Source organism: Ictidomys tridecemlineatus, unplaced genomic scaffold (genome assembly GCF_052094955.1).
Source record: "Ictidomys tridecemlineatus isolate mIctTri1 unplaced genomic scaffold, mIctTri1.hap1 Scaffold_1234, whole genome shotgun sequence".
NCBI classification, from domain to species: Eukaryota; Metazoa; Chordata; class Mammalia; order Rodentia; family Sciuridae; genus Ictidomys; species Ictidomys tridecemlineatus.
Window position 1 is genome coordinate 79,479 of NW_027521127.1, and position 26,376 is coordinate 105,854.

The 26,376-nt window shown below is 34.7% G+C and overlaps 1 protein-coding gene across 1 annotated transcript; it reads left to right on the forward strand.

Annotated features, from left to right (window-relative positions):
- The first annotated feature begins 14,121 nt into the window (after window positions 1-14,121).
- LOC144372546 (geminin coiled-coil domain-containing protein 1-like) lies at window positions 14,122-24,283 on the forward strand. Its single transcript, XM_078035876.1, has 5 exons — window positions 14,122-14,186; window positions 15,961-16,135; window positions 17,836-17,924; window positions 18,962-19,078; window positions 20,572-24,283. The coding sequence occupies exons 1-5, from the start codon at window positions 14,184-14,186 to the stop codon at window positions 20,929-20,931; spliced, it is 744 nt and encodes a 247-aa protein (XP_077892002.1). The 5' UTR covers window positions 14,122-14,183; the 3' UTR covers window positions 20,932-24,283.
- Window positions 24,284-26,376: the final 2,093 nt, after the last annotated feature.

Sequence of the window (26,376 nt, forward strand, 5' to 3'; positions counted from 1 at the left end):
GTAGCACTGTATGAACAAGCAATAAAACATCTTGATAGTCTCAGTAATTCATCCACTCTGTGAAATTGTCTATTAACTAAGAGTTCACTTCTTATGGGATAGCTAATTCTATCTTTACACATTACTGAGCAATACAAATACCCTTATTTATTTTACACTAAAATTTTACAGTTGGTTAGTGCTAACTAATGGCATTAGGTCTATTTACTCTCTTGAACAATTCTGTATTAATTTGAAGATTATAATCACACTCTATTTAATTTTCTACATCTAAGCAAAGCCTTCTTGTATTATTTTTGCATCTTGATGTCAAAGCCCCACAAAATCTTATATATAAAGTACTTTTCCACTTTTATACAGATTTGCATCATTTTTAAAAACATTTTTGAGTTTTGGGGTAAAAATGAAATAGAACATTTACCTTCTACCACAATCACCCCTCACCATGCAAATCCAACAACAGTAGGAACACACAAAATATAATCTGTCATTATTCTTCAAGGCACTCAGCTTTAACCATGTTTTTACTCCACAAAAATATATTACTTCCAATAAATTCTGTGATTTCATATATATATTTATTTTTATTTTTTATGACTTTAAGAGCAAAACATCTATCATATAAATTTTCAGGAATGTACAGGATTATGAAAAATAAAATCATAATCACACTTCTCTTATGAAAAAAGAAACATTATTTTAATTCATTTTGTTTATGCCTGTTTTTAAAATTTGTTTTAATACACTCATATACATTTCAATATAGTTAACATTATGCTATTTTTCTAGGTTTTCAGTTTAAAAATATTTTCAATGAATACACAATCCATACTATAGACATGCTCTAATTTACTGAAACAATCTCTTATTGTCAAAACAATTTCTTATTGGCCATACTACCCAAAGCACTATACAGATTCTATTCAATTCCAATTAAAATTCCAATGTCATTCCTTATTGAAATAGAAAAGGTAATCATGAAATTCATCTGAGAAACATGAGAGACCCAGAATAGATAGAGCAATCCTTAGTAAGAAGAGTAAAGCAGGAGACACCACCATATCAGACTTAATCTGTCTTACAAAGCTATAGTAATGCAAACAGCATGGTATTGGCACCAAAAATAGACATGTAGACAATGGTACAGAATAGAAAAAACAGAGACAAACCCAGATAAATTTAGTTATCTCATACTAGACAAAGGCACCAAAAACAAACAGTGGAGAAAAGATAATCCAACAATAGTGCTGGAAACCCATATGCAGCAAAATAAAAATATTCTTGGACATTTTCTTAATGTTTACAAATGTCCCTTATATTGATGTGATGAACTCAGTTGTAAATCATGCTTAAATTTGCTCGCTTCATGAATTAATTTCTTTTGTGCGTGCTGGCTTAAAAGGATGGATGTTTTTTAACAGCTGTGACTCAGCACTAATCCATCCGGCTGAAACAACCGGTCAGCCCTTCTGATCCTACGGAGGTAAATGCCAACCGAGCCTTCATAGGTAGTGGCCACAGGTTTGAAACGGGGCTTGGGAGAGACAGTAAGGACCCACCCGTTGCATTGGTCACCCGGCAAAGGGAAACAAACTGTCGCCATTTGCAAGAGATACCACCATGGCAGACAACTGACGTCATCAGACTGCAGCGGAGGAGATAACTTCATTGAAACCTGCGGCTACAGGTGTGTAATTCGCTAGCCTTCCCTCTCCACACATCGGGGAAACCTTAAGGGCCAATCTCAGCTCTCCTGTAAGGGCCTCTCCCAGCTCTCCCGTGAGCACGGTAGCCAGACCGAGGGAATTAGAGGTGGCGCGGGACCCGCCGGCGCGGGACTACCGCTCCCACCAGTGCAGACAGCTGAGGTCTCTTGCACCAGCTACTGGGGGTGTGGCTACCGGAGGGGCAGTAAAATTCGCTGAGGATTCTCAGCCCCAAGCTCTACAAACTTAGGGTCTGAGGGAATGGCAAACTGGAAGAGTGTGCCCAGTCATTGATGACAACAGGGCTCCCAGGAGCAGCAGACCTGGTGTGTACCCAGTATTGTGGTGAGCAGCACCCGTGAGAGGGGCCTGGCTAGAGGAAAAGTGGGGAAGTGACTAGACACAAGAGGACGCCCTAGGCACCCAGGATTGGAGACTTGCCCAGTCTGGGAGGAGGAGCTGCTGCACAGTGATTGGTTTCCGCGTATTGATAGGAGAAACTTGGCCTGGTGGTCACAGCGCCACCTACTGGAAGAGAAGTTAATCAAACTCTAAGACTGCATTTATTAGTTTTTTTTTTGTTGTTGTTCTTGTTTTTTGTTGTCGTTATTGTTGTTGTTGATGTTGTTTTTTTAATTTTGATTTGGGGTTTTCTTTCAGTTTCACTTTTCTTGTTTTTTTAATTTTTTTTTACAATTTTTTTTTTAAATTTTTTTTTCTTCCAATTTTAATTTTTTTTTATTATTTAAAAAAAATTTTTTTTCTTTTTTTATTTCCTATTTTTTTCTTCTTTTGTCTTTTCATTTCTTTTCAATTATCTTATCCCCCCTTCCTTGAATTCTACCTGCTTACTCTCATTCTCTTTAGTGACTTTTTCCATTCCCTTCTAATACCTTTCCTCCCAAGCATCAAATAAATTTATAGGAGTAAACAGTAACTCAGCAGTCAAACAGAACAAGAAGTAACATGAGCAGCTTCAAAAAGCAAGGAAGAAAAGGAGTACAAACAATGCAGGACAGCCTAAATATTCAGGAGGACCTAGAGTCATCAGAAAAATGGTCATATAAAGAACTCAAGGAACACCTTAGACAGATGGAATGGAACCTTAAAGAGGATACGAGACAGCAAATTCAAGCAGCAAAAGAACACATTGAGAATGTATTACACAAACAGATAAAAGAAGAAGTTAAGCACCTTTATCAGGAGATAGAGATTATAAAAAAGAATCAAACCATAATCTTGGAAATGAAGGAAACTATAAACCAAATTAAAAACTCAATTGAGAGTATCACTAACAGAGTGGAGCAAGTAGAAACCAGAACGTCAGATAATGAAGACAAATTATTTCATCTTGAAAAGAGTCTAGCCAACTCAGAAAGGCTGGTAACAAATCATGAGAAAAACATCCAAGAGTTATGGGATAACATAAAAAAGCCAAACTTACGAGTCATCGGGATAGAAGAAGGTACAGAGATTCAAACCAAGGGAATGAGTAACCTGCTGAATGAAATAATTACAGAAAACTTTCCAGAAATAAAAAAGGAAACAGATATACAAATTGAAGATGCATACAGGACACCGAGCACACAAAATCACAGTAGACCAACGCCAAGACACATTGTTATGAAGATATCCAATATACAGAACAAAGAGAAAATATTAAAAGCTACAAGAGAAAGGAGACAGATTACATTCAGGGGTAAACCAATAAGGTTAACAACGGATTTTTCATCACAGACTCTGAAAGCAAGAAGGTCATGGAACAATGTATTTCAAACACTGAAAGACAATGGATGCCAACCAAGAATTCTGTATCCAGCAAAATTAAGCTTCAGGTATGACAACGAAATAAAAATCTTTCATGATAAACAAAAGTTAAAAGAATTTGCAGCCAGAAAACCAGCATTGCAAAGCATTTTGAGCAAAACACTACACGAGGAAGAAATGAAAAACAATAACCAAAACCATCAGAGGGAAGTGCCTCGGTAAAGACAGAGGGCGAGGGGGAAAAATAATCATGGAAAAACAAACTAATTTTTTTTTAAAAAAAAAAAAACGATAAATAATCAAACATGGATGGAAGTACAAACCATATATCAATAGTAACTCTGAATGTTAATGGCTTAAATTCTCCAATAAAGCGACATAGGCTGATATCATGGATTAAAAAAACAAATCCAACAATATGCTGCCTCCAGGAGACACATCTGATTGGAAAAGACATACACAGGCTGAAGGTGAAAGGATGGGAAAAAATATACCACGCACACGGTCCTCGTAAGCAAGCAGGGGTGGCCATCCTCATATCGAATAAAATCGACTTCAAGACTAAGTTAATCAAAAGGGATAAAGAAGGACATTATATACTGTTAAAAGGAACCATTCACCAACAAGACATAACAATTATCAATATTTATGCACCAAATAATGGCGCTGCGACATTCATAAAACAAATTCTCCTCAAGTTCAAGAATCAAATAGACCACAACACAATAATTATGGGTGACTTCAACACACCTCTCTCACCATTGGACAGATCCTCCAAACAAAAGTTGAACAAGGAAACTATAGAACTCAATACCACAATCAATAACCTAGACTTAACTGACATATATAGAATATATCAACCATCATCAAATGGATATACATTTTTCTCAGCAGCACATGGATCCTTCTCAAAAATAGACCATATATTATGCCACAGGGCAACCCTCAGTAAATATAAAGCGGTGGAGATAATACCATGCATTTTATCTGATCATAATGGAATGAAACTGGAAATCAATGATAAAAGAAGGAAGGAAAAATCCTACATCGCATGGAAAATGAACAATATGTTACTGAATGATCAATGGGTTACAGAAGACATAAAGGAGGAAATCAAAAAATTCTTAGAGATAAATGAAAATACGGACACAACATATCGGAATCTATGGGACACAATGAAAGCAGTTTTAAGAGGAAAATTCATCGCCTGGTGGTCATTCCTCAAAAAAAGAAAAAACCAACAAATAAATGAGCTCACACTTCATCTCAAAGCCCTAGAAAAGGAAGAGCAAAACAACAGCAAATGTAGCAGAAGGCAAGAAATAATTAAAATCAGAGCGGAAATTAATGAAATTGAAACAAAAGAAACTATTGAAAAAATTAACAAAACTAAAAGTTGGTTCTTTGAAAAAATAAATAAGATCGACAGACCTTTAGCCATGCTAACAAAGAGAAGAAGAGAGAGAACTCAAATTACTAACATACGGGATGAAAAAGGCAATATCACAACAGATGCTACAGAAATACAGAAGACAATTAGAAATTATTTTGAAAACCTATATTCCAATAAAATAGAAGATAGTGAAGACATCGATAAATTTCTTAAGTCATATGATTTGCCCAGACTGAGTCAGGAGGATACACACAATTTGAACAGACCAATATCAATGGATGAAATTGAAGAAGCCATCAAAAGACTACCAACCAAGAAAAGCCCAGGACCGGATGGGTATACAGCAGAGTTTTACAAAACCTTTAAAGAAGAATTAATACCAATACTTTTCAAGTTATTTCAGGAAATAGAAAAAGAGGGAGCTCTTCCAAATTCATTCTATGAGGCCAACATCACCCTGATTCCGAAACCAGACAAAGACTCCTCAAAGAAAGAAAACTACAGACCAATATCTCTAATGAACCTAGATGCAAAAATCCTCAATAAAATTCTGGCGAATCGAATACAAAAACACATCAAAAAAATTGTGCACCATGATCAAGTAGGATTCATCCCTGGTATGCAAGGCTGGTTCAATATACGGAAATCAATAAATGTTATTCACCACATCAATAGACTTAAAGATAAGAACCATATGATCATCTCAATAGACGCAGAGAAAGCATTCGACAAAGTACAGCATCCCTTTATGTTCAAAACACTTGAAAAACTAGGGATAACAGGAATGTACCTTGACATTGTAAAAGCTATCTATGCTAAGCCTCAGGCTAACATCATTCTGAATGGACAAAAGTTGAAGGCATTCCCTCTAAAATCTGGAACAAGACAGGGATGCCCTCTATCACCACTTCTATTCAATATAGTTCTCGAAACACTTGCCAGAGCAATTAGACAGACGAAAGAAATTAAAGGCATAAAAATAGGAAAAGAAGAACTTAAATTATCACTATTTGCAGATGACATGATACTATACTTAGAAGACCCAAAAGGGTCTACAAAGAAACTACTAGAACTAATAAATGAATTCAGCAAAGTGGCAGGATATAAAATCAACACGCATAAATCAAAGGCATTTCTGTATATCAGCGACAAAACCTCTGAAACGGAAATGAGGAAAACTACCCCATTCACAATATCCTCCAAAAAAATAAAATACTTGGGAATCAACCTAACAAAAGAGGTAAAAGATTTATACAATGAAAACTACAGAACCCTAAAAAGAGAAGTAGAAGAAGATCTTAGAAGATGGAAAAATATACCCTGTTCATGGATAGGCAGAACTAACATTATCAAAATGGCGATATTACCAAAAGTTCTCTATAGGTTTAATGCAATGCCAATCAAAATCCCAATGGCATTTCTTGTAGAAATAGATAAAGCAATCATGAAATTCATATGGAAAAATAAAAGACCCAGAATAGCAAAAGCAATTTTAAGCAGGAAGTGTGAATCAGGCGGTATAGCGATACCAGATTTCAAACTATATTACAGAGCAATAGTGACAAAAACAGCATGGTACTGGTACCAAAACAGGCGAGTGGACCAATGGTATAGAATAGAGGACACAGAGACTAATCCACAAAGTTACAACTATCTTATATTTGATAAAGGGGCTAAAAGCATGCAATGGAGGAAGGATAGCATCTTCAACAAATGGTGTTGGGAAAACTGGAAATCCATATGCAACAAAATGAAACTGAATCCCTTCCTCTCGCCATGCACTAAAGTTAACTCTAAATGGATCAAGGAGCTTGATATCAAATCAGAGACTCTGCGTCTGATAGAAGAAAAAGTTGGCTCCGATCTACATATTGTGGGGTCGGGCTCCAAATTCCTTAATAGAACACCCATAGCACAAGAGTTAATAACAAGAATCAACAAATGGGACTTACTTAAACTAAAAAGTTTTTTCTCAGCAAGAGAAACAATAAGAGAGGTAAATAGGGAGCCTACATCCTGGGAACAAATTTTTACTCCTCACACTTCAGATAGAGCCCTAATATCCAGAGTATACAAAGAACTCAAAAAATTAGACAATAAGATAACAAATAACCCAATCAACAAATGGGCCAAGGATCTGAACAGACACTTCTCAGAGGAGGACATACAATCAATCAACAAGTACATGAAAAAATGCTCACCATCTCTAGCAGTCAGAGAAATGCAAATCAAAACCACCCTAAGATACCATCTCACTCCAGTAAGATTGGCAGCCACTATGAAGTCAAACAACAACAAATGCTGGCGAGGATGTGGAGAAAAGGGTACTCTTGTACATTGCTGGTGGGACTGCAAATTGGTGCGGCCAATTTGGAAAGCAGTTTGGAGATTCCTGGGAAAGCTGGGAATGGAACCACCATTTGACCCTGCTATTGCCCTTCTTGGACTATTCCCTGAAGACCTTAAAAGAGCATACTACAGGGATACTGCCACATCGATGTTCATAGCAGCACAATTCACAATAGCTAGACTGTGGAACCAACCCAGATGCCCTTCAATAGATGAATGGATAAAAAAAATGTGGCATCTTTACACAATGGAGTACTATGCAGCAATAAAAAATGACAAAATCATAGAATTTGCAGGGAAATGGATGGCACTAGAGCAGATTATGCTTAGTGAAGCTAGTCAATCCCTAAAAAACAAATACCAAATGTCTTCTTTGATATAATGAGAGCAACCATGAACAGAGCAAGGAGGAAGAGCAGGAAGAAAAGACTAACATTTAACAGAGTCATGAGATGGGAGGGAAAGGGAGAGAAAAGGGAAATTGCATGGAAATGAAGGGAGACCCTCATTGCTATACAAAATTACATATAAGAGGTTGTGAGGGGAATGGGAAAATAAACAAGGAGAGTAATGAATTACAGTAGATGGGGTAGAGAGAGAAGAAGAGAGGGGAGGGGAGGGGGGATAGTACGGGATAGGAAAGGTAGCAAAATACAACAATTACTAATTGGGCATTATGTAAAACTGTGGATGTATAACCGATGTGATTCTGCAATCTGCATTTGGGGTAAAATTGGGAGTTCATAACCCACTTCAATCTAATGTATGAAATATGATATGTCAAGAGCTTTGTAATGTTGTGAACAACCAATAAAAAATTAAAAAAAAAAAAAAAAAAAAAAAAAAAAAAAAAAAATAAAAGGATGGATGTTTTAAAGTTCTTATCTGTAATCCTAGTGGCTCAGGAGGCTGAGGTAAGATGTTCATAAGTTCAAAGCCAGCTTCAGCAATTTAGGAAGACCCTGTATCTAAATAAAATATAAAAAGGGAAAAGGGCTGGGGATGTGATTTATATATATATATATATATTTGCGGAAAACTGAATCTGAATGTCAAATATATTACAGTTTTTATCCTTATTACTTTTACTTTTTTATGACCATGTATTTGTTTTGTATATAAATATGTTACCTTTAGCATTAAAACACAAAACTTTATGGTGAAGCTTTACTTGCATGTATACTTTTAAATAGGCTTCCTAATATGCATTTCTTATAATATAGATATAATTTATTGTGAGTGATGCTGAGGGTTCAACACAACTCCAACTGGCACAGAGCTACTTGAAACTTTCCACAGGAGAAGCAGACAGCCTATCTCATAGACACTGACATTAGTGTGGGACCAAATGCTCCTTTCCTTCACCAATCAAAGAAATTTGCATTTATGTGAATTATTGTCACTTTATAAAAAATATAAGATTGGAGAATAACTCTTTATTTGTCAACATCTGAATATTTCCAGGTGTAAGTGTTTAAAGCCTTGGGTATCACTGACTGCTCCAGATGCCCGAATTTATATATGTAAAAACATAAATAGGCACATACAATCAAGCTATATTAAAAAATGCCAAATAATTCATAAAAGCAATTACAAATAATAGTTTATAAAAGATGCACATTATGCAATTTGAGTTCTTCTCAGTTGTACTCATGAAGAAAAACCACTATTTTTTCTTTGCTTGTCTTTCAGTGCTTCCTTCCCCAAAAGGAAGCTATTAAAATGTATTGATTTGTGTAAAATCATCAGCTATGATTGAATCATGCAATGCTGATACTACCCAAAAGTGGCAGCTGGGAGGCTCCTGGTTAGATAAAGAAAAAATAAAAATTATATGTACTACTGTCACCAAAACATCATTTATCTAATGTCATAGAGGAAATTTGGAATTTTACTTTATTGTTGATAGGGTACTTTCTTCATCTTATAATACTTTAATTCATTCTAATTATAGTAAGCAGTATTAGTTTCATAACAATAAAAATTCTCTATATTTTTCACAGATTGCTTTAGAATATATAAATGATTGCACTGGCTACATATTGACATTATGCTTTCATGTTCTAAAAAAAAGAAATATGGCAAACAGAAGTTGACTAGAAACATCCAAATTGCATTAATACCAATATCAAGTAAGTTTCTTTGATTTGATTGTAAATAAGATAAATTTGTCAAAAATTAATAGGTCATTGAGAAATAAGTTAACTTCACAATTTTATAGATTACAAAAATACAGAATTATACCTTTTTTATAACTAAACATTTGTATTTAAATTCATTTATTTGTCTTATTTTCATGAAAGAAGTCAACTTATTTCAGGTTCGCTAATAATTCCAAGGCTAGAAGGAACCATTTCCCAGTTGTCCTATTTTGGGATTGAAATCTTAAGCTTTGTAAAAAAAAGCAGGCCCGACTTCCTCTTTATGCATCTTCTAGACACAATATGATGTCACAGTCACTGCTGATTCACCTTTCAGGCCTTTAATGTCTGATCAGCAAGCTATCCAAAAAACTCTGCATCAGAAATCCTTGGGAGGAATCACTTGAGCAGTGAAGGCACAGAAGTTCAGGTTGTGAAGATGCTGGTGCTCATGAAGCCGAGATTTATTGTATTTTAAGTTACAGTTGCACTAGCATAACTCTGATGTATATTAATCCTAAAACCTGTTTTAATCATTTTCTACTATGGTTGAGTAAAGTGTCGGGGTTGAGATGTATTGTCTTGTTTTGTTTGAAGTTCCACATCTCTAACCTTGGTCACAATACAAGGTTAATTTCAATGTTTTTAACATATTTTCATAGTGGTATTGATATTATTTCATTCCATTTGAGCCAGATAGGTTACATGGAGCAGACCTTCCCAACTGTTGTACCCATGCATAATAGGTCACAGGCCTGTGAGATAATGATATCCTCTGTTCTCTGTTGAGGCCTGGAGGAAATGAGAACTCCCATAACTATCAACAGCCAGGAGAAGCCTTAACAATTTATTCTAACTTGCCACAAATGTTATTTTGAAGTGCTATATTATGAGAAAAGCCAGAAAGCAATGCTATCAAGTACAGAAAAGGTTTGTCTCAATTTGCAATGAATACAGATTGGCATATATTTCCTAGGTATCTCTCAAAGATGAAGTGAATAGTTGCCATTTGAAAGATATGCCCTTAGGCTGAAAATATTTTTAAATTGTGAGGATTACTAGAGTATGTGATTTGCCTTGATAAAATAAATAAAGAGCTGAAGGTAGTTATAATGATATTAAAATAAATTCTGACTGAAACTCCCAATAAAACAATATCACAAATATCACACACACACACACACACACACACACACACGTGCACAAGTGCATACACATTTCCATACAGAGCTGATCTGACTCAGTTCCAAACTGAATATTTCATTCCTGAATGAATCCAAGGCCTTTCTCTTTTCTATTTAGTAAACTGCTAGGAGTTTTTTCAAATTTATTATTTTTCACATTTTTTTACCAGGATTAACAATTGACTCTATTTTTCATGCCTTTTGTTCATGTAGAAACAGTTTTTATCACTGAATAGGTTATTGAATATCTTCTGGCTACTATACAGATATGGTGAGTAGTAAGTCTCTATATTAAAATTGTTGATTTCTACATATTATTCTGGTGCGGTGAAATTCAAAACTATGCTTCAACAAATGAAATGTGTCAGGTTCTTCAGACATGCTAAAAATTCAAATGTTAAATTTTCCAATGTAAAACATCTTCTCTAAATATACTTTATCTAAATGTAATAATTTTCTTTACAAACAGGTGAAATAAGAAATACTATCTTTATTATTACCTGGAGATTCAACCATTGAATCAATGGGAAAAGCTGTATTTATAGAAAAAATTTAGAAATTGTTTATTACATTTACTATCGAATCCACTAATGGAATAATCATGGAGTTAAACAAAATAATATTCCATATGCCAACCTATTTATCTCCTGACAAATCTCTACTCACTCTCTAACCTTCTCTGTGGGCAGACTTGTTTTTTGTGCAAAATAAGAGGTCCAATTACCTCTTATTTTGTTATATCTTTGCTCTGACAGGAGGTGGTACCCTGATTCAACCACTGGGCTGTTTGGAGCCACATTCCCTTTAATGCTATTGCTTTAGGCACAACACAAAAGGCAGTTTTAACTAATCTTATTATTTGCAGGAAATAAACATCTATGTGGGTTACATTGACATCACTAAGAAATGTGAACCTCCTTCTTTCATAAATGTGGATAAATAAGTGCCAAAGTGTTTCCCATTATGGTTTACAGGATGCAGGTTTCAATATACTAGTCATCATCATAGTAGTATTAATTAAGTTTATACCTTAGTAGTGGATGTTAAGTAAGATGTCATGCATAAATCAAATCTTAATAATTAGTTTTTTCCCTTAGTTTTTGATTTGAGAATAGATTTATTATCTTATTTATGTTTAATTGTCAATAGCTCTTTGCTGTTTAGGGGTTCTCCACCATCATGTATACTGCCAGCCTACCAAGCTAAAGTATTAATGATTTGCCAAATATTGTTGTGCTTAAAACCAATCAAAAACTTCTTAAAATTATGTCTTACCCTCAGAAAAGAAAAACCCTGTTTTATAAATGTAGCATTCTTTTTCAGTTACTTTAATAAACAAGACACAGGAGCACATGTGTGTTCAAAGGCAGAGTCCCTCACCCCTAATAGTAAAAAGAGATACTATCCAATATTTAGTCAACAAATTAGGAAATAATTAAGTATTAATAAAAATGGCTTGTTTTTAAAATAACTTCTAATGTATGTATTACTATGCTAATTTCCCAAATAAGATAAGAGGCTTAAGATAACCCCAAGTGACTCAATCATAGCATACCCCAAGCTGAAATCTGGGTATATTTTGATGCAAAGCTTATAGTCCTTTTTTCATACCATGTTTAGTCAATTACCTACTTTGTATCATTTTTGGAGCCAAAAGAAAATCTATCTTGCAGAAGCTCCTGTGTCATTTGTGAAAGTTTCCGAAAACACAACTCCATCCTCCTTTTTCTGTCCCTGCTGCTCATCACAAAATGAATGAGGGTTTTGCCAAACAGATTGTGTTGCTGGCAGGACTAAAAGCATGAAGAGTTCTTTGCCTTGAAAAAGATCACTGATTCTTACGAATTAAATGCATTTTGATACGTTCTCCTTACCCATCATCTCAGTGCCTTACAGCCATTACATCTTTTTTTTCTTGTTACAGTTAGAGCAGAGATGGACCAGTCCTTCATGTCACATACTGAAATGAGTCAGTGTTGACTGATACAGTTCATCCACATTGCAGGCAGGGATTCCCAAAACTACTACTATTAATCTGAAAGTGTTTTTCAAATAAATGTCATTGAAGCAGGAGAAAAGGACTCCACGAAGAGAAGCAGCTTCCCCCTCCTTTCCTTTCTTAATTTTGGATATACAGTACTTAATTAAGATCCATTATGTCCTAGTCATTTTGCTGAGTGCTAAGGGTCATGAGTAGAGTGCAAAGAAGAATGAAGAAAGGTCAGAGCCAGAGTAGAGAAAGGGATGTGCAAGTCAGAATCAGACGTTATTTTCAGTTCCTACACCTGTCTTGAAATACAGTAACATTGGGTATAGGGCTTCAACATATGACTTATGGGTAACACAACCCAGTCCATAATAATGCCCATTGATCAACAGCAATAACATGCAATAGAGAGAAGTTAAAGTCAAATACCATAAGTATACTAGTTAGTCAGAGGTTCAAATCCAAAGCCTGCCACTTCCCAATTGTGTTAACATTGGTGAGTTTTCTTAACCTTAGTGCTTCCTTCCTTTGTGGATGTAACAAGGACAATAAGTATCCTTTCTCCTATGGCTATCATCAAGTATTTTATATCTAATTAGAATATAAATTGAAATGAGAAGCTACTATTAGTTGTAGATAAATAGTTTCAAAGATGTTGTTACTCTTCTTTCTATGGTAGGCATAGTATTTGAGGAATTGTGAGAATCAAAAGTAAGAGAAAAGACAGGAAATTAAATGCTTACACTATTTTTTCTTAATGAATTTATTTTATATAAATATAGTTGTGAGGCTAGGCTTACACAGAGAAAGATGCTTTAGATTTCAGAAATGTGTAGCTTAATTCATTCTTTAAAACAAATCTTTACTGAGCATTTATTATGTGTCAGAAATTGTGCCAGGCATTTTGGAAACAGCAGTGAGCAGAAATCACTATTCTTGGGGAATTTATATTCTAGAATTGAAATGTCACCTCCACTTCCGGAATTGGGCAAAATAAGGTCCATCAAATAAGGAAAATAAATTAATTAAAATAAATTTACAACATAATACAAGTTGGCATTAAATTGTGATCATGTGGTCAAAAGATAGATAGGCATAATACTAGCTCTGGGGCTGTAGGACTGGCTTCCACAAGTGCCACCCCATCCCTGAAATACAGGTTTGAGACCTTGCCATCCCTCACCATAGCCCAAGCAGACTTTCCTCCCCTCCCTGCCCTGCTGCGCATGTGGTGCAGGAGGAAGCGCTGGCCTTAGGGTCCCTCAGGGATGCGCTGCCACCTCCAGCCTCTGACGTCCTGCGCCAGGTGCACAGCCAGCGTGCATAGGCGCGTGGGTTTTGAAGCCACGCAGCATACCCTGTAGCCAAGAGCAGGCAGGGAGCCCGACCTGCAGGTCCCAGATCCTGCTGTCGTGGTCCCTGGAGTGCAAGTGACTCTGGCTTCACATGGTGTCTGCAAGCTCACGTCACCTGTTTGATAGCCTCCCACCAAATCAGAGGGCAGCGCTCACCAGGAGCCCCAAGTGTCACCGGCTCCCCCGCAGATTAGAACTCGCCTCTCATAGTTCCTCCCTTCATTCCATTTAAAGCTTCCACTGGCTTTAAGAAAAAGTTAAGTGTGAGCTCAGTTTCTTCAGCGCTTTCTTCCACTGCAAGATGGTAAGTGAGGAACTGGCATTTGCTAGTCCTCTGGCAAAACCTGGGGCTCTGAAAGCTAACAAACTTTGCACTGAGAATTTATTCCATTTTTGGAGCAAGCTTTCTTTGCTATCTACCAATTAAAATAGATCCTCTCCTCTCTTCTTTTTATTATCATCTGTCTTCTCTCTCTTCCTCCCTTCCTTTCCCTCTGCCTTTCTCCCTGTTATTTTTATTCTTCATATTTCCCCAAAATTTCACCTATTCACCTTCACTTACTATTCATTCTTCCTCTTATTCCAGATTATGCACATATTTGCAAACACTTGGAGTTGAACTACTGTAAGAGTATTTGGGGTTTGTTTTCTTCTCAGGTGTCAATTGCCTAATAGTTTAACTTGGATTCGAATAATAACCTCAAGGAATGAATCTGCAAACATGCTTTTAAAATGAAAACAAGAAAAATAGCTTTTGATAAACTTCTGGCTTAACTTCTTTGGTCTGCACTCCCCAAGCTGCATTTGCTTCTGAACTGTGTATTTTTTTTCTTTTCTAAGACTTAACTCACTGGGAACATTAACAAAGTGTGACTTAATTGACTCATTTTCCCCTCTTCTGTTTATGTTATGACCAAGAAAGTACTCAAGCCAACAAAAGATTTGTAGCAGTCAAACAGAGTTTATCTAAACCTAGGCTCTGCTGGAATAAATGGCTTTTACCTGATTAAACATTGACAAATAATTAGGAATGGACTGTTGTACAAATTAACCTAGGAAGGCTGCATACTTATCCTTGTTTGGAGATTTGAAAAGAGTGTTTGTTTGAGGTTTGAGAAGTGGCAGGCAGGAAGGTACTCCCTGGATCAGAACACAGTGAGAACACACGTCAGGCAGTTAGTGGTGGCAGGATAACTTTGCAAGGACATTGAGCCCTAGTGATGGAGATATCTAGAGCTTGCAGTCTTTGCTCATTTCTTTCAGCTTTTAAATGTTTACTTGGAGTGATGTTACGTTCCTCTGACTGGAGCTGGGGCAAAGTTTATTTAATTACCTACAAGGAACAAAGTTTATTTAATTATCTATAGAACAGAGATAGAGAGAACATATGCACTTATGTCTATATATGCATATGTCTATATGTATGTATATTATACAAGTATGTATATGTATGCACATAACTATATGTATGTGTATGTATATATATGCATATGCACATATATACATTATATATATAATATATATATATATATATATATATATATATTTGCATATACATTATACACAGCATGAGTTTGTGTGTATCTCTATTCAGATTCCCATAAGATCCAACAGAATGTTAGTTTGGAGGAGAAGAGGAAGGGAAGCATAAGACAATTATTGATTCAGAGGTTAGTCTATAAGATGCCATATTCTGCTTTTTCATCCTTTTTAATGGGTTCTTTGTCTTCCAAGGTGATTAGAAATAGAAATATAATTAAGATAGTTCTGACTGGCTTATTTGGTGAGCTAGGCATTACAAAGGAAAATATAAATATGATTCATCCAGTAGTAGTCTATTCGTTGTTCAAGGACCTGTGGAAATGTTAGGAAAGTCATAGGAGCTGATTCCTTTTTAGTTATTATAATTAAACCACTCAAAATTTAATCTGGATCTAAATTTAACACCTTCACTGTTTCTTGATTAACTGTATGTAATTTCTGTGTGTTTCTCCCACCCTTCTCTCCGTCCACATCTGCATCGCCCAATCTTCTGGGAAACCCACCTCCACCCCAACTCCTTATACTGAATTTCACAGAACACCATTCTGCCTTGCCAAGACCAGTATTTTGCAGGAGACAAGAGTTATAATTGCCTGTATTCCACTACACCGTCAGAAACTAGTGTTGACGTTTCCACGGAGACTTGGATCTCTTTCTGGGCTGCTGGTCTCCTGGACAACAGTGAGCCCCAACAAGCACCACAGGCACAGGGTAAGTTCTGCTCTTCTGCTTTAGTGGTAGACCTGGAGCCCTTTTCAAGCAATGTGGCTGCAATGCATCATGGTCTGGGACTCTGGAAAAGGGATGTTATAAAAAATTTAAGTTAGTCCAAAGAGTCTTGAATTTTACAACCTTAACTTCTGCTATTTTGTACTTGCCAAATAGTGAAAATGGGATTATTCCTCTTTCTTGCTGGACAACACGTGTTTCTCCCTCTAATGTATAGTACTTGGAGATTCCCAACTCACTGAAAGAACTTTTCTGGGTCATATTTTATAAACAACATCCTAGTAGAATGTTTTGGAGTCAAGATACTAGTTATAACATTTCTTTTGAAATTCAGGAAAATTTCCCAAGTATGATAAAGAAACAAGAATGAATAACTTCATCTTTTATTTCATAGAGGAGATTCTATAGACAATGCCTTGTAAGTAGAAACAATTATTCTCTTACACACACACACACACACAAACACACACACACAAGCACTCACATAGGATTTCAAAGTGGGAGGGAAGTATACCATTGATGGAAAATTATGAATGGTATTAATCTTGACTTGAAGGTTAGTGAACATTTTTATAAAATTAAGTGAATTTCTGTATAAATAGTCAAATTTCTCTAAAAATTTTCAGATATCTTAGAATTAAATACCTATACTATAGTTTGCCATATGCTCCTTTGGTGGACACAGGGGTTAAGGAAAGGCACACAAAAATGAAAACCTAAAAATGTTGAAGCACACTTACATATTATGGATAAAGTTGTTCAGTTTTACTTTTTCACTATAAGCAACAGCAAAGACAAAATGCCCAAAATATGAACCCAAACTGTTTACAAAATTGAATTCCTGTTTTCTTACTCACTACTCTATTTTAATAAAAAATTCTTCAGTAACAGCAGTTTAAGAAGAACAGGGAAAGAGTCAGAATGGTATTAATGAGATGGAATAAAGTAAAAAAAAAACAATTAAGCATGCCCAAATGCTTTGGATTTACAGGCATAGCTTCCTGTCAAATATGAAAAAAAAATCTTTGTAAAAGCATAAAAAATATACAGATGAAAACAGTTAAAACAGAGAAGGTAGAATTTTGCAATTTTTTATCATGGTCTTCAGAGAAACAAGGTGCAAATTATTTAAAAGTAGACATTGCTACTAAATCAAATTCTGAATTCTATTCATTAGATTTAACAGGTAGGCAGACAGAAAAGGAAATAATAGCATCAAAAATATTATTAGATTATCAAGCCAAACACTATATTATTAATGTTGAAGTTTAGAAAAATAAAATAAAAATTACAAAAAAGATAGTGGGATTGCAATATTATGCCTAGTGGAAGGAAAAGGTTAATAAACATTTGAATGAATTAATGATGCAGCTGAGAGAGTCTTTATTAATTTAACCAACAAGAATATACATACAAAGAGAAGAATATGACCACTTAGTTCCAAAAAGAAAAAAAAAATCCCACCTCTTTAACCACTTTGGCATAGGTTGTATAAATATTTGTCTGTCACAGCTTGCATCCTTCTTCTGAAAGCTTTAAATATTTTGTTCTAGTGTGAGGAAGCAAGAGCTATTTTTAGAAAGGTAACTGAACCTATTGCACTTTGGGAATGGTTTGGTGAGTTCATTGCACATAAGTCAAAAGTGTGTTTTCTATGCTATCCATTTTGTATTTTCTCATAGATTCATCTTCTAATTCGAGTTTTCCTATTCTGGACTCATGTTCCTGGGAAGAAGCTCAGCTTTCCTCACAGCTCTACAGAAATAAACAGGTATGTGTGGATAGTTAGAACATTGAGACTGGCCATACATCCTGCAGTCCATTCTCCACTTGCATCCTCCCTTAAGTTTATGCTGCTACTTTTTCCTCTTAAAATTCACATTAACTCACTTTAGAACTAAAATGAGCATATGTCGAGAGAGAGAGAGAGAGAGAGGGGGGGGGAAATAAAGAAGGAGGGAGAGAGAGAGAGATTGTTCATCTAACTCCTCTCTCTTTCTGTCTCAACCCCCCCATACACACACACTCATATACACAAATAACACTTGAGGAAGACATGAAGTCAGGCTCTGACTATATCACATTTTAGCTGTGTGACCTATCACATCCACCTTTTCCTCATCCATGAAATTGGAATATTTATGCGGCATATCTCAGAGGGCTAATGGAAAGACCAAATGGAATCATGTCAGTATTTTAAAATGATAAACATGGATAATTGCCTGGAGAATTAATGATGATGACAAAGGTTTTTATCCAAATATTGTTTCATTTTCCATATTTTGTTCTTATTTGTTCCCCAAAAATAATATGATCTACTGAACAAACAGGCAGATCAATCTGAATGTGGCGCAAGTCAACCATCTTTTCTTTCTTTCTTTCTTTCTTTCTTTCTTTCTTTCTTTCTTTCTTTCTTTCTTTCTTTCTTTCTTTCTTTCTTTCTTTCTTTCATGTGCAAGGAAGGAGTCCAGGTAAACCTTTCTAAACACCTTTTTTCTATATTTAAATAGTTGAATGCTGCTCATTTTCCTTTACACCTACCTGACTCCCTTGTGGTTAAAATTTTAAAAATCATGTAATACCCTCAAATACTTTGTAATGAATGAAAAATTCAGAGCACAAAACTGAACAATCATGTGGTAGGGGGTTGTTGATTTCAGTCTCAGAGGACGAGGACTCCCTGAAATTGTGTTCATAAAACAAACAGAATAATAATCAAGTTTAAGAAGGCTGAGGCACAGTGGCATTATTATAATGTTACAAAGTCAATACAGTGGAGCGACCTTCACCATTGTCTGCTTTTTGCAGCTCCAAGATACTCTGGTTCAGAAGGAAGAAGAACTTGCTAGGCTACATGAAAAGAATAATCATCTCAGACAATACCTGAATTCTACTTTGGTTAAATGTCTTGAAGAAAAGGCCAAGGTGTGTAATAATCTTTTTATAAGGTCAGGGCAGTGATTTAAGAAAGGAAACCATTAATGTAAAATTTCTTAATTAAAAGCAAGAAGTGTACTTAACAACAGGTCATGGGATATATGAGTAGAATGGATAACATTTCTTAAGGAAGTACATGACTTTCACTAGAACTTTTATGTATCATTTATTAGAAGTATCTAGATTGCAGATTCTATCCAGACATTATTACAAAAATAGTTTCTTATATATCAAAAGCTAGGGATTGCTGAGGAAACAGGTTGATCAAACGGAGAGTTAGGTGGAAATCAGAGATTTAAAAACTCAGTTGTTTTAATTATCTTCTTAATGTAGAAATTAAAGATTTAAAAACTCAGTTGTTTTAATTATTTTCTGGATTTAGGAAAATCATTCTCAATTAGAAATTTGGTTACCTGCAGCTACAAAAACTAAAAATCTGTGAAAAATCTCTCTCAATCTAAGATGCTGTGATGATAACTGGAGCTTAGTATCTTGAGCAGCAATTCAGTATATACAGTTACAATATTTTTTATTCACATTTTTCTTACACTATTAAATGAGCTATTTCGAACTCAAAGATAGCTTGCCTATAGTCTCTTTGTGTTCTTTTTTCTTTAGTTTTGTGTTTTTCCTAGTATGTGTTTGCTTCTATGACCAATTTTTACTTTACTCTTAGAGAAACTATTATTTGATATTATGTAATCTAAATTGATTATGTGTCTGCTGCTTATACTGAATCTAACAGTTGAGAGAAGAAAAGATACTAGATTTGACTACTTTACTGTATAGTAAGCTTTCATAAATAAAGGGCTAGCATTGGCTTCTAACTCTAGCCACCATTCCTTGAAAAAGACATTATTAAATTATTAAATGACATTAATTAGCTTTACCTTTCTTGACCTCAGTTCTCCAAGATTTAAAATAACAACTTTTTTCAAGGGATTGCTTTGAAAGTTAATGAAATAACATAAGGAATGTTGTATAGTGTTTAAACAAGAGTTCTGTCTATATTCAGATAACTTAGGTTTAATTCTAGGCTAAGGGATACTTAGCAAGTCACAAAAATGTCTGTGTCTTAGTTTCCTCATTAATGGAGATTTTAACAGTATCTATATCCAAAGAAATAGTGCATGTGATGAACTATTCATAAATTATATCAAATAATAATTTGTTTATTTTATCAGTGATAATTCAATAAACAATTGCTTTTATTGTCATTTTTGTAAAAATTATTACTTCTCTGATTTTAAATCTTCAAGACATGATCTGCTTTTTTCAAGTTTCAAACTGAGAGTAAGAAATGAATTCAGGTTCCTAAGAAATAAGATGTTATCATGGATTTTACTTTAGTAACAGACACTAATCTAATCCATTTTACTTGTATGTGAAAAAATATTAGAAATTTAACCTATTTTTCTAAAGAATGAGGGTAACTAGTAGATATTTAAAGGAAGTATAATTTTCAAATGTCACTTCTTCAGAAATTGTTGTCATCAGATGAGTTCTCCAAAGTGTGTGGAAAATTCAGAAAGGGGAAGAGGAAACACAAAGAGCAGGGATACTCTCCTGCTGAGATCCCCCATCCTAAAAATGCCAAGAGAAACCTCTCTTGTGAGTTTGCTAACTGTGAAAAACCACCTGGGCCCCATGGTGATCCCTGGGTGCTACAAACACTTGGATTGAAAGACCTCAACACCATTGATGACACCTCATCAGCTAACTACAGTGCCCTCTCCTCTCATCCCAGAATAGTGACTAGCACATACTCCCATTTTCCGAGTGATGCCATTGATTATGAAAATGTCCACAGAGAGGATGTGCCAATCAACTATGGAGGTTAAAGAACAAACCCCCTGCACAGCACTGCCAGCCATGGGGAAGACTTCCACTACTTTTCTCAACTTTCAAATCCCCCAACAGAGGTGCAAACACTTCCTTATCATCCAGCTGATGTGTCACCCAACAAGACAGAGATGACATTTTACACATCCCTGAGTCCTCACTGTAATGTCAAAACTCATTCTTTCCACCAGGAACAAGCCTTTGTGTGTAGAGATGAAGAAGGAGGCTGGAAGTTTACCTGGGTCCCTAAACAGCCTTAGTGACCCCTCTTGTATCACAGAGCACTGCCAGGAACTCTTTTACAAAGATCTCTCTTGCACTTGAACCTGACTATGTGGAGCATAGAAGCTATTGCCCAGACAATCTTTAGCCACTTTAAATGTTACTCTCAACTACCACTTAAATTTGTAGGGAATAGCTTCCAAGAATCCATATGAGAGGTATATGCTCTTCCTCCACCTGAACTTGACTAGTTTGCACATCAATGTCTGCTATCAACTTCTTCTCTTTGCCCTGTACTTGAGAAGGTGTTTTCCAATCTTTTGTAGATTTCTTCAAGAACTAGATATACTTTGCTTATCATGACCTGTTTAACACCTTTTGTTCTCTTATCAAGTAGTTTAAATATGTATGGTCTTTATTTCTCTCCCTCTTCTACATTTCTTTATTTCTGAAAATTGCCTTTAGAATGAGCCCTATTGTTGTTTCAACTACTTCCTCCTGGTTGTTTAAATTGCTAGAGGTAGGGTAAAATCAAGTGTCTGCCCATCACCACTGCTGAAGAAGTATTGTGGATATAAGTAACAGTATGTCCAGAGCAGCTTAAGAGTCAAGTGTTGCAGGATGGCTTTAGCAAAACATCTCTAAGACAGCTGCGACTCCACTGATAAGCAATACCACTGAAAAATGACAAAAGTTAAAAAGAATTATTACTTCAGAATGTCCCAATACCTGCTTCCATTGGTATCTGGCCATTGTTTCTTTAACTGACATAACTCAAAAATGATATTTTTGAGGAACTATTACACAACAAATCATCATCTTAAACTGCACAGATGCTGGCAAACTGATCACTATCCCAGCACTGACAGTGTCACACTCATTCCTTCTGTCAGTCATGTATTCATGCAATTCACCTAAAATATCTACAGAATACCTCATGCTCACTTTGTGACAGGCATTGTAATTTAGAATGGTGATAAAATGTGAGCAGTTTGGGCCCTGTGCCCACATTCATGAGACCTAGAGCCATTCATCTGCTGTCATCCCTGAGAAAGCTATTTCCCTTGCGTGAAAATTCAATTTTTCCAGCTGTGGAATACAGGACTTGATTAGATAACTTCTAACATTCTATGAATGAAGGCTGGATCCTATCAGCTTTATTTTTATTTGGTCATTCAAGGCCGTTTTTCCCTTAGATAGGTACTGCATATGCTAGGTACGGTGAACTTTATTTGCAATGGAAAAAAATAGAAAAATAAATATGAGACATTTATAATGAGCATTAGAAATCATTTCTCTTATCACAGGATTCTTTTTTCCAGTATGAGCCCACTTTGCAGGTTGATTCAGTCTGTGTGAGAGTAACCTCTATCTAAAAAAAGATACATTTTAATTTGTAAGTAAATGTGAATAGATTGAATGCAAGCATGATATCAAAGATCTCTTCTTCCCTAAATTTTTTAAGAATATTTTTGGTAGTCTTAACTGTTTCCTTCCTTTCTATCCTTCAAGCTCTCTATTGTTCCCAGAATAAATTATGCATCAACGTCGGGCACCTATGCTTTTTTGGCAACATGATTAAATTCACCGGGTTGAAAGCCATCTCCATCTATCTCTTTCTATTCTCCTCTCAATACTTCACTTTGCACAATCAACTTCTTTGTGTGTGCTATTTGGAATTCTTTGTAACCAAGACATTTCTTTTGTGTTTGATCATTGCTTTATGTACATTGTGTAAGCAAATATCTATTTTATAAAACTTTATTACCTATAGTTTTCTTTATAATTCATGAAGGGGAATACAAATTAGTAATTAATATTATTCTCAGGAGTATTTTAAAACTAAGGAAGAGATAGAATACGTTCTACTCCCCCCATGCCCCCCAAACACAAAAGTGCCTTTTACATTCTTGTATCTATGCCTCTTGTGGGTGAAATTTATCTCTAGAATAACAAATTTAATTAGAATTGATTATACTTTGCTACACAAGGAATTGAGTAAGCAATGGAACTATTTAAAAACTCTTATACTCAAGCTGTAAAACAAAATTTACCAGTTAACACATATTTATTTTGCAATATCCTTGTGCCATGTTATATGTTAATTACCATGAGGAAACACCCAGGCTTCTCACAGTGCATTTGGTGCATAAAAAAGTCATCAAAAATATCAAAGCTTTTGAAAGCTTTTAAATAAAACTTGGTTTCAGCCTGGTTAAAGAAACTATAGGACATTTATGTGGCAAATTATGATTTCTTCTAACTCATATCATGAATGATAGTATGGAAGAAAATTACCAAATATGTTTGCAATTATATTTACAAACATTTGATATTCATTTGAATAATGTATACAAAATTATTTTGTTAATGTTTGAGAAATTGGAAATTCATTTCACTTAAATATATGTTCTAACTTTTATAGTTTTATCATGCATTTCCAGTATACCAGTTAATATTTTATTAAGATAAAGTGGGAAATGAAACTAAATACCTTTGTGATTATGATGAATAATTTTATATTGTGCATAACATTTTTAATAATGGACTTTTTTCTCCTGGATTTTTGTGACCACAATTTTTGAATCTCTTTTGTATGATATATGATATGGCCACATTAATATCCTCAGAATTTAATGGTTCCTTCTCTCCTCTAGGATACATTAATGATTTTTCCCATGTTAGGTGGCCTGAAGAGTCAAATGCCTTAGGAGTACAGCACTCTCTTACGTAATCTCACAGAAAAATTAGAATTCAATTTTTAAAAATTTGATGACACTTCCAATGTCTTCTGATACTCTTGAAACAATCCTGTGTCTTACTAGTATCTGGAAAATATGGACAATTGGAAAGTCTCAATTCTATAGGTGATGTTTAATAAGTAGGATTACTTAAAATTGCAGTGATGTTAAACTATAATTTTGAAAAGATTAAAGGATGTGTATAAATAAAAAGACTTTAATGTACTTGATGTAATTGAAGAAAGCAGAATATGTTTTTAAATATGACAAATGGATTCAACGATAAATCGAAGTACCACAGGTATAGCAGAAAATATAGTTAGTACATTTACTGATAACTACTTTTATTTTGTACTAGGGATTGAATCCAGGCATGCTTGTCCACTAAGCCACATCCTTAGCCTTTTTAAAATATTTTGTTTATTGACAGGATCATACTGAGTTGCTTAGGGCCTGGCTAATTTGCTGATGCTGGCTTTAAACTGCCTCAGCCTCGGGTGCCACTGGAATTACAAGTATGCACCTGACACTTGGCCATCCACTGATAACTTTTTAAATGTATAATTTTTTGCCTGTAAAGTTCAGGTATACAATTAGATATTTGTTTCAGTTTACCAAAAGATTCACATATGGTTAAATAGCAAATGCCTAATTTTAATTTTTTTAAATAAAACAACATATATTTGGTTTTCATGTTAGAAATTTATGGTATGATTATATTTATTAACAATTTTTTCATATTTTTATCTACCTTTTTGTTACATTAACATAAACATTCAATTTTAATCCTTATATTGGATATTCTGCAAATGTAAAATATAATTCAACACTTAATAATAAGCACTTAGATGATATGTTTCTTTTTGATTTTAACTTTTTTAAATTATGGAAGTCAATTTTGTAATGAACTTATGACTAATAAATAAATGACAAGTCATTTAATTTTATGTTCAGCCCTTAATTTGAAAACATGTTTTCAGTGAATGGAGCAATGAACTAAAAAAAAGGTTTTGTTTCTCCTATAAATCCTATGTCATAAAAATAACTGTATTTCAATTTACAAACGTGTGAGATAGTAGTATGATTAATAACTGAGGCAATTATTCAATAGATATAGCTGGTGTGAAGCTCTGCTGATGATATAAAGATGATGTTATATAAGAAGGTTATATGTATTAAAACTAACTTATGTATAAATGAGAGAAACAACTTCAACATGATTGATTAAAGCAAGGGTGTAATAGGCTCTCATAATGAAAACGTCCACAATGCAAGTATGAAATATGGTTGATTCTATATATCCAAAGCATACTGTCAAGAATCTGGTTTGGGATTTCAAGGGAGGTGGTATTTGGGGATGTATTCTTGAATGGTGATAAAATAAAAGCACACAAAAGTAATAACGAAACCAGCTCTGTGAGTTTGAAAAAGAAGCTACATCTCATAAAATATTTTCTATTTTTGGACATTATCCTTATTCTTCCAATTTATAATCCTGTTAAATGAGTAAAACTTGAGTTAAAGGTTCCAGACTGGTCTCACTTATGCCATGGAGAGTTGTAAACATATTGGATTATCTGCATGTGAGAATTATGAGCAGGATTTCCATAAGGCCATTATCTAGACTATGTTAACAGTAAAGGGGAGAAAATGCTTTGGGATTTGCATATCAGGCCATGAACCCTTTCTATTAGGACATTCTTTTGGTATCATTGATGGATAACACTGATTTTATTCAGTTTTTTTTTTTTTACAGGGCTGTTTGAGTTTTTTTTTTTCCCTAGAGAATAGTGCTTAAACCTTGCTCGCTCTAAATAACTTTTGAATATGAATGTAGTCAATACAGATTATTAAACACAGATCATCAGGATGAATTAGATGGTGTGAATTTCATTTGAAAGATAGAAAACCTGGTCTGAAGTGCTGTGCAGGTAATAAATAATAAATAGGCAAAGCCTAAGAAAAGCTCTGGCATTGACTTTAGATCTAATGCTCTTTCTACTATAAGACATAATAATCATTTTGGGGACCAATAAACATACTTATAGGCCATTGGCTATTACAGTGTATTACAGGCTTCAGATATAGAGGCCCTGCAAGTATACAGGGGTTCTTAAATCTTTATTTTACTGTCATTGGAGGTCTATTTCATAGCTTAAAAATTCCATCATTGCTAACAGACATTTTTCACAAGAGACCTAATTCACCTTCCATCATTTTGAAATAAAGTAGTGTGTAATTTGAAGCCCATTTCAAAAATTGGGATGACTAAGAGTGTGGTGGCAAAGCATGAAAAGGCATCATGGTCAAAAGTATTATCATATGCTTCTTAAAGGCAAAAAGAGAAATTCTTTTCCAAATATTACTGCTAATATTCATGCCTAGAGTAGCTATGTATAAGCAATCCTTGTGAAGATTCTCTTCCTCTCATCATAGGAAATAGACTTTATGTACTTCTTCAGGTGATGGCATTACTGCCTT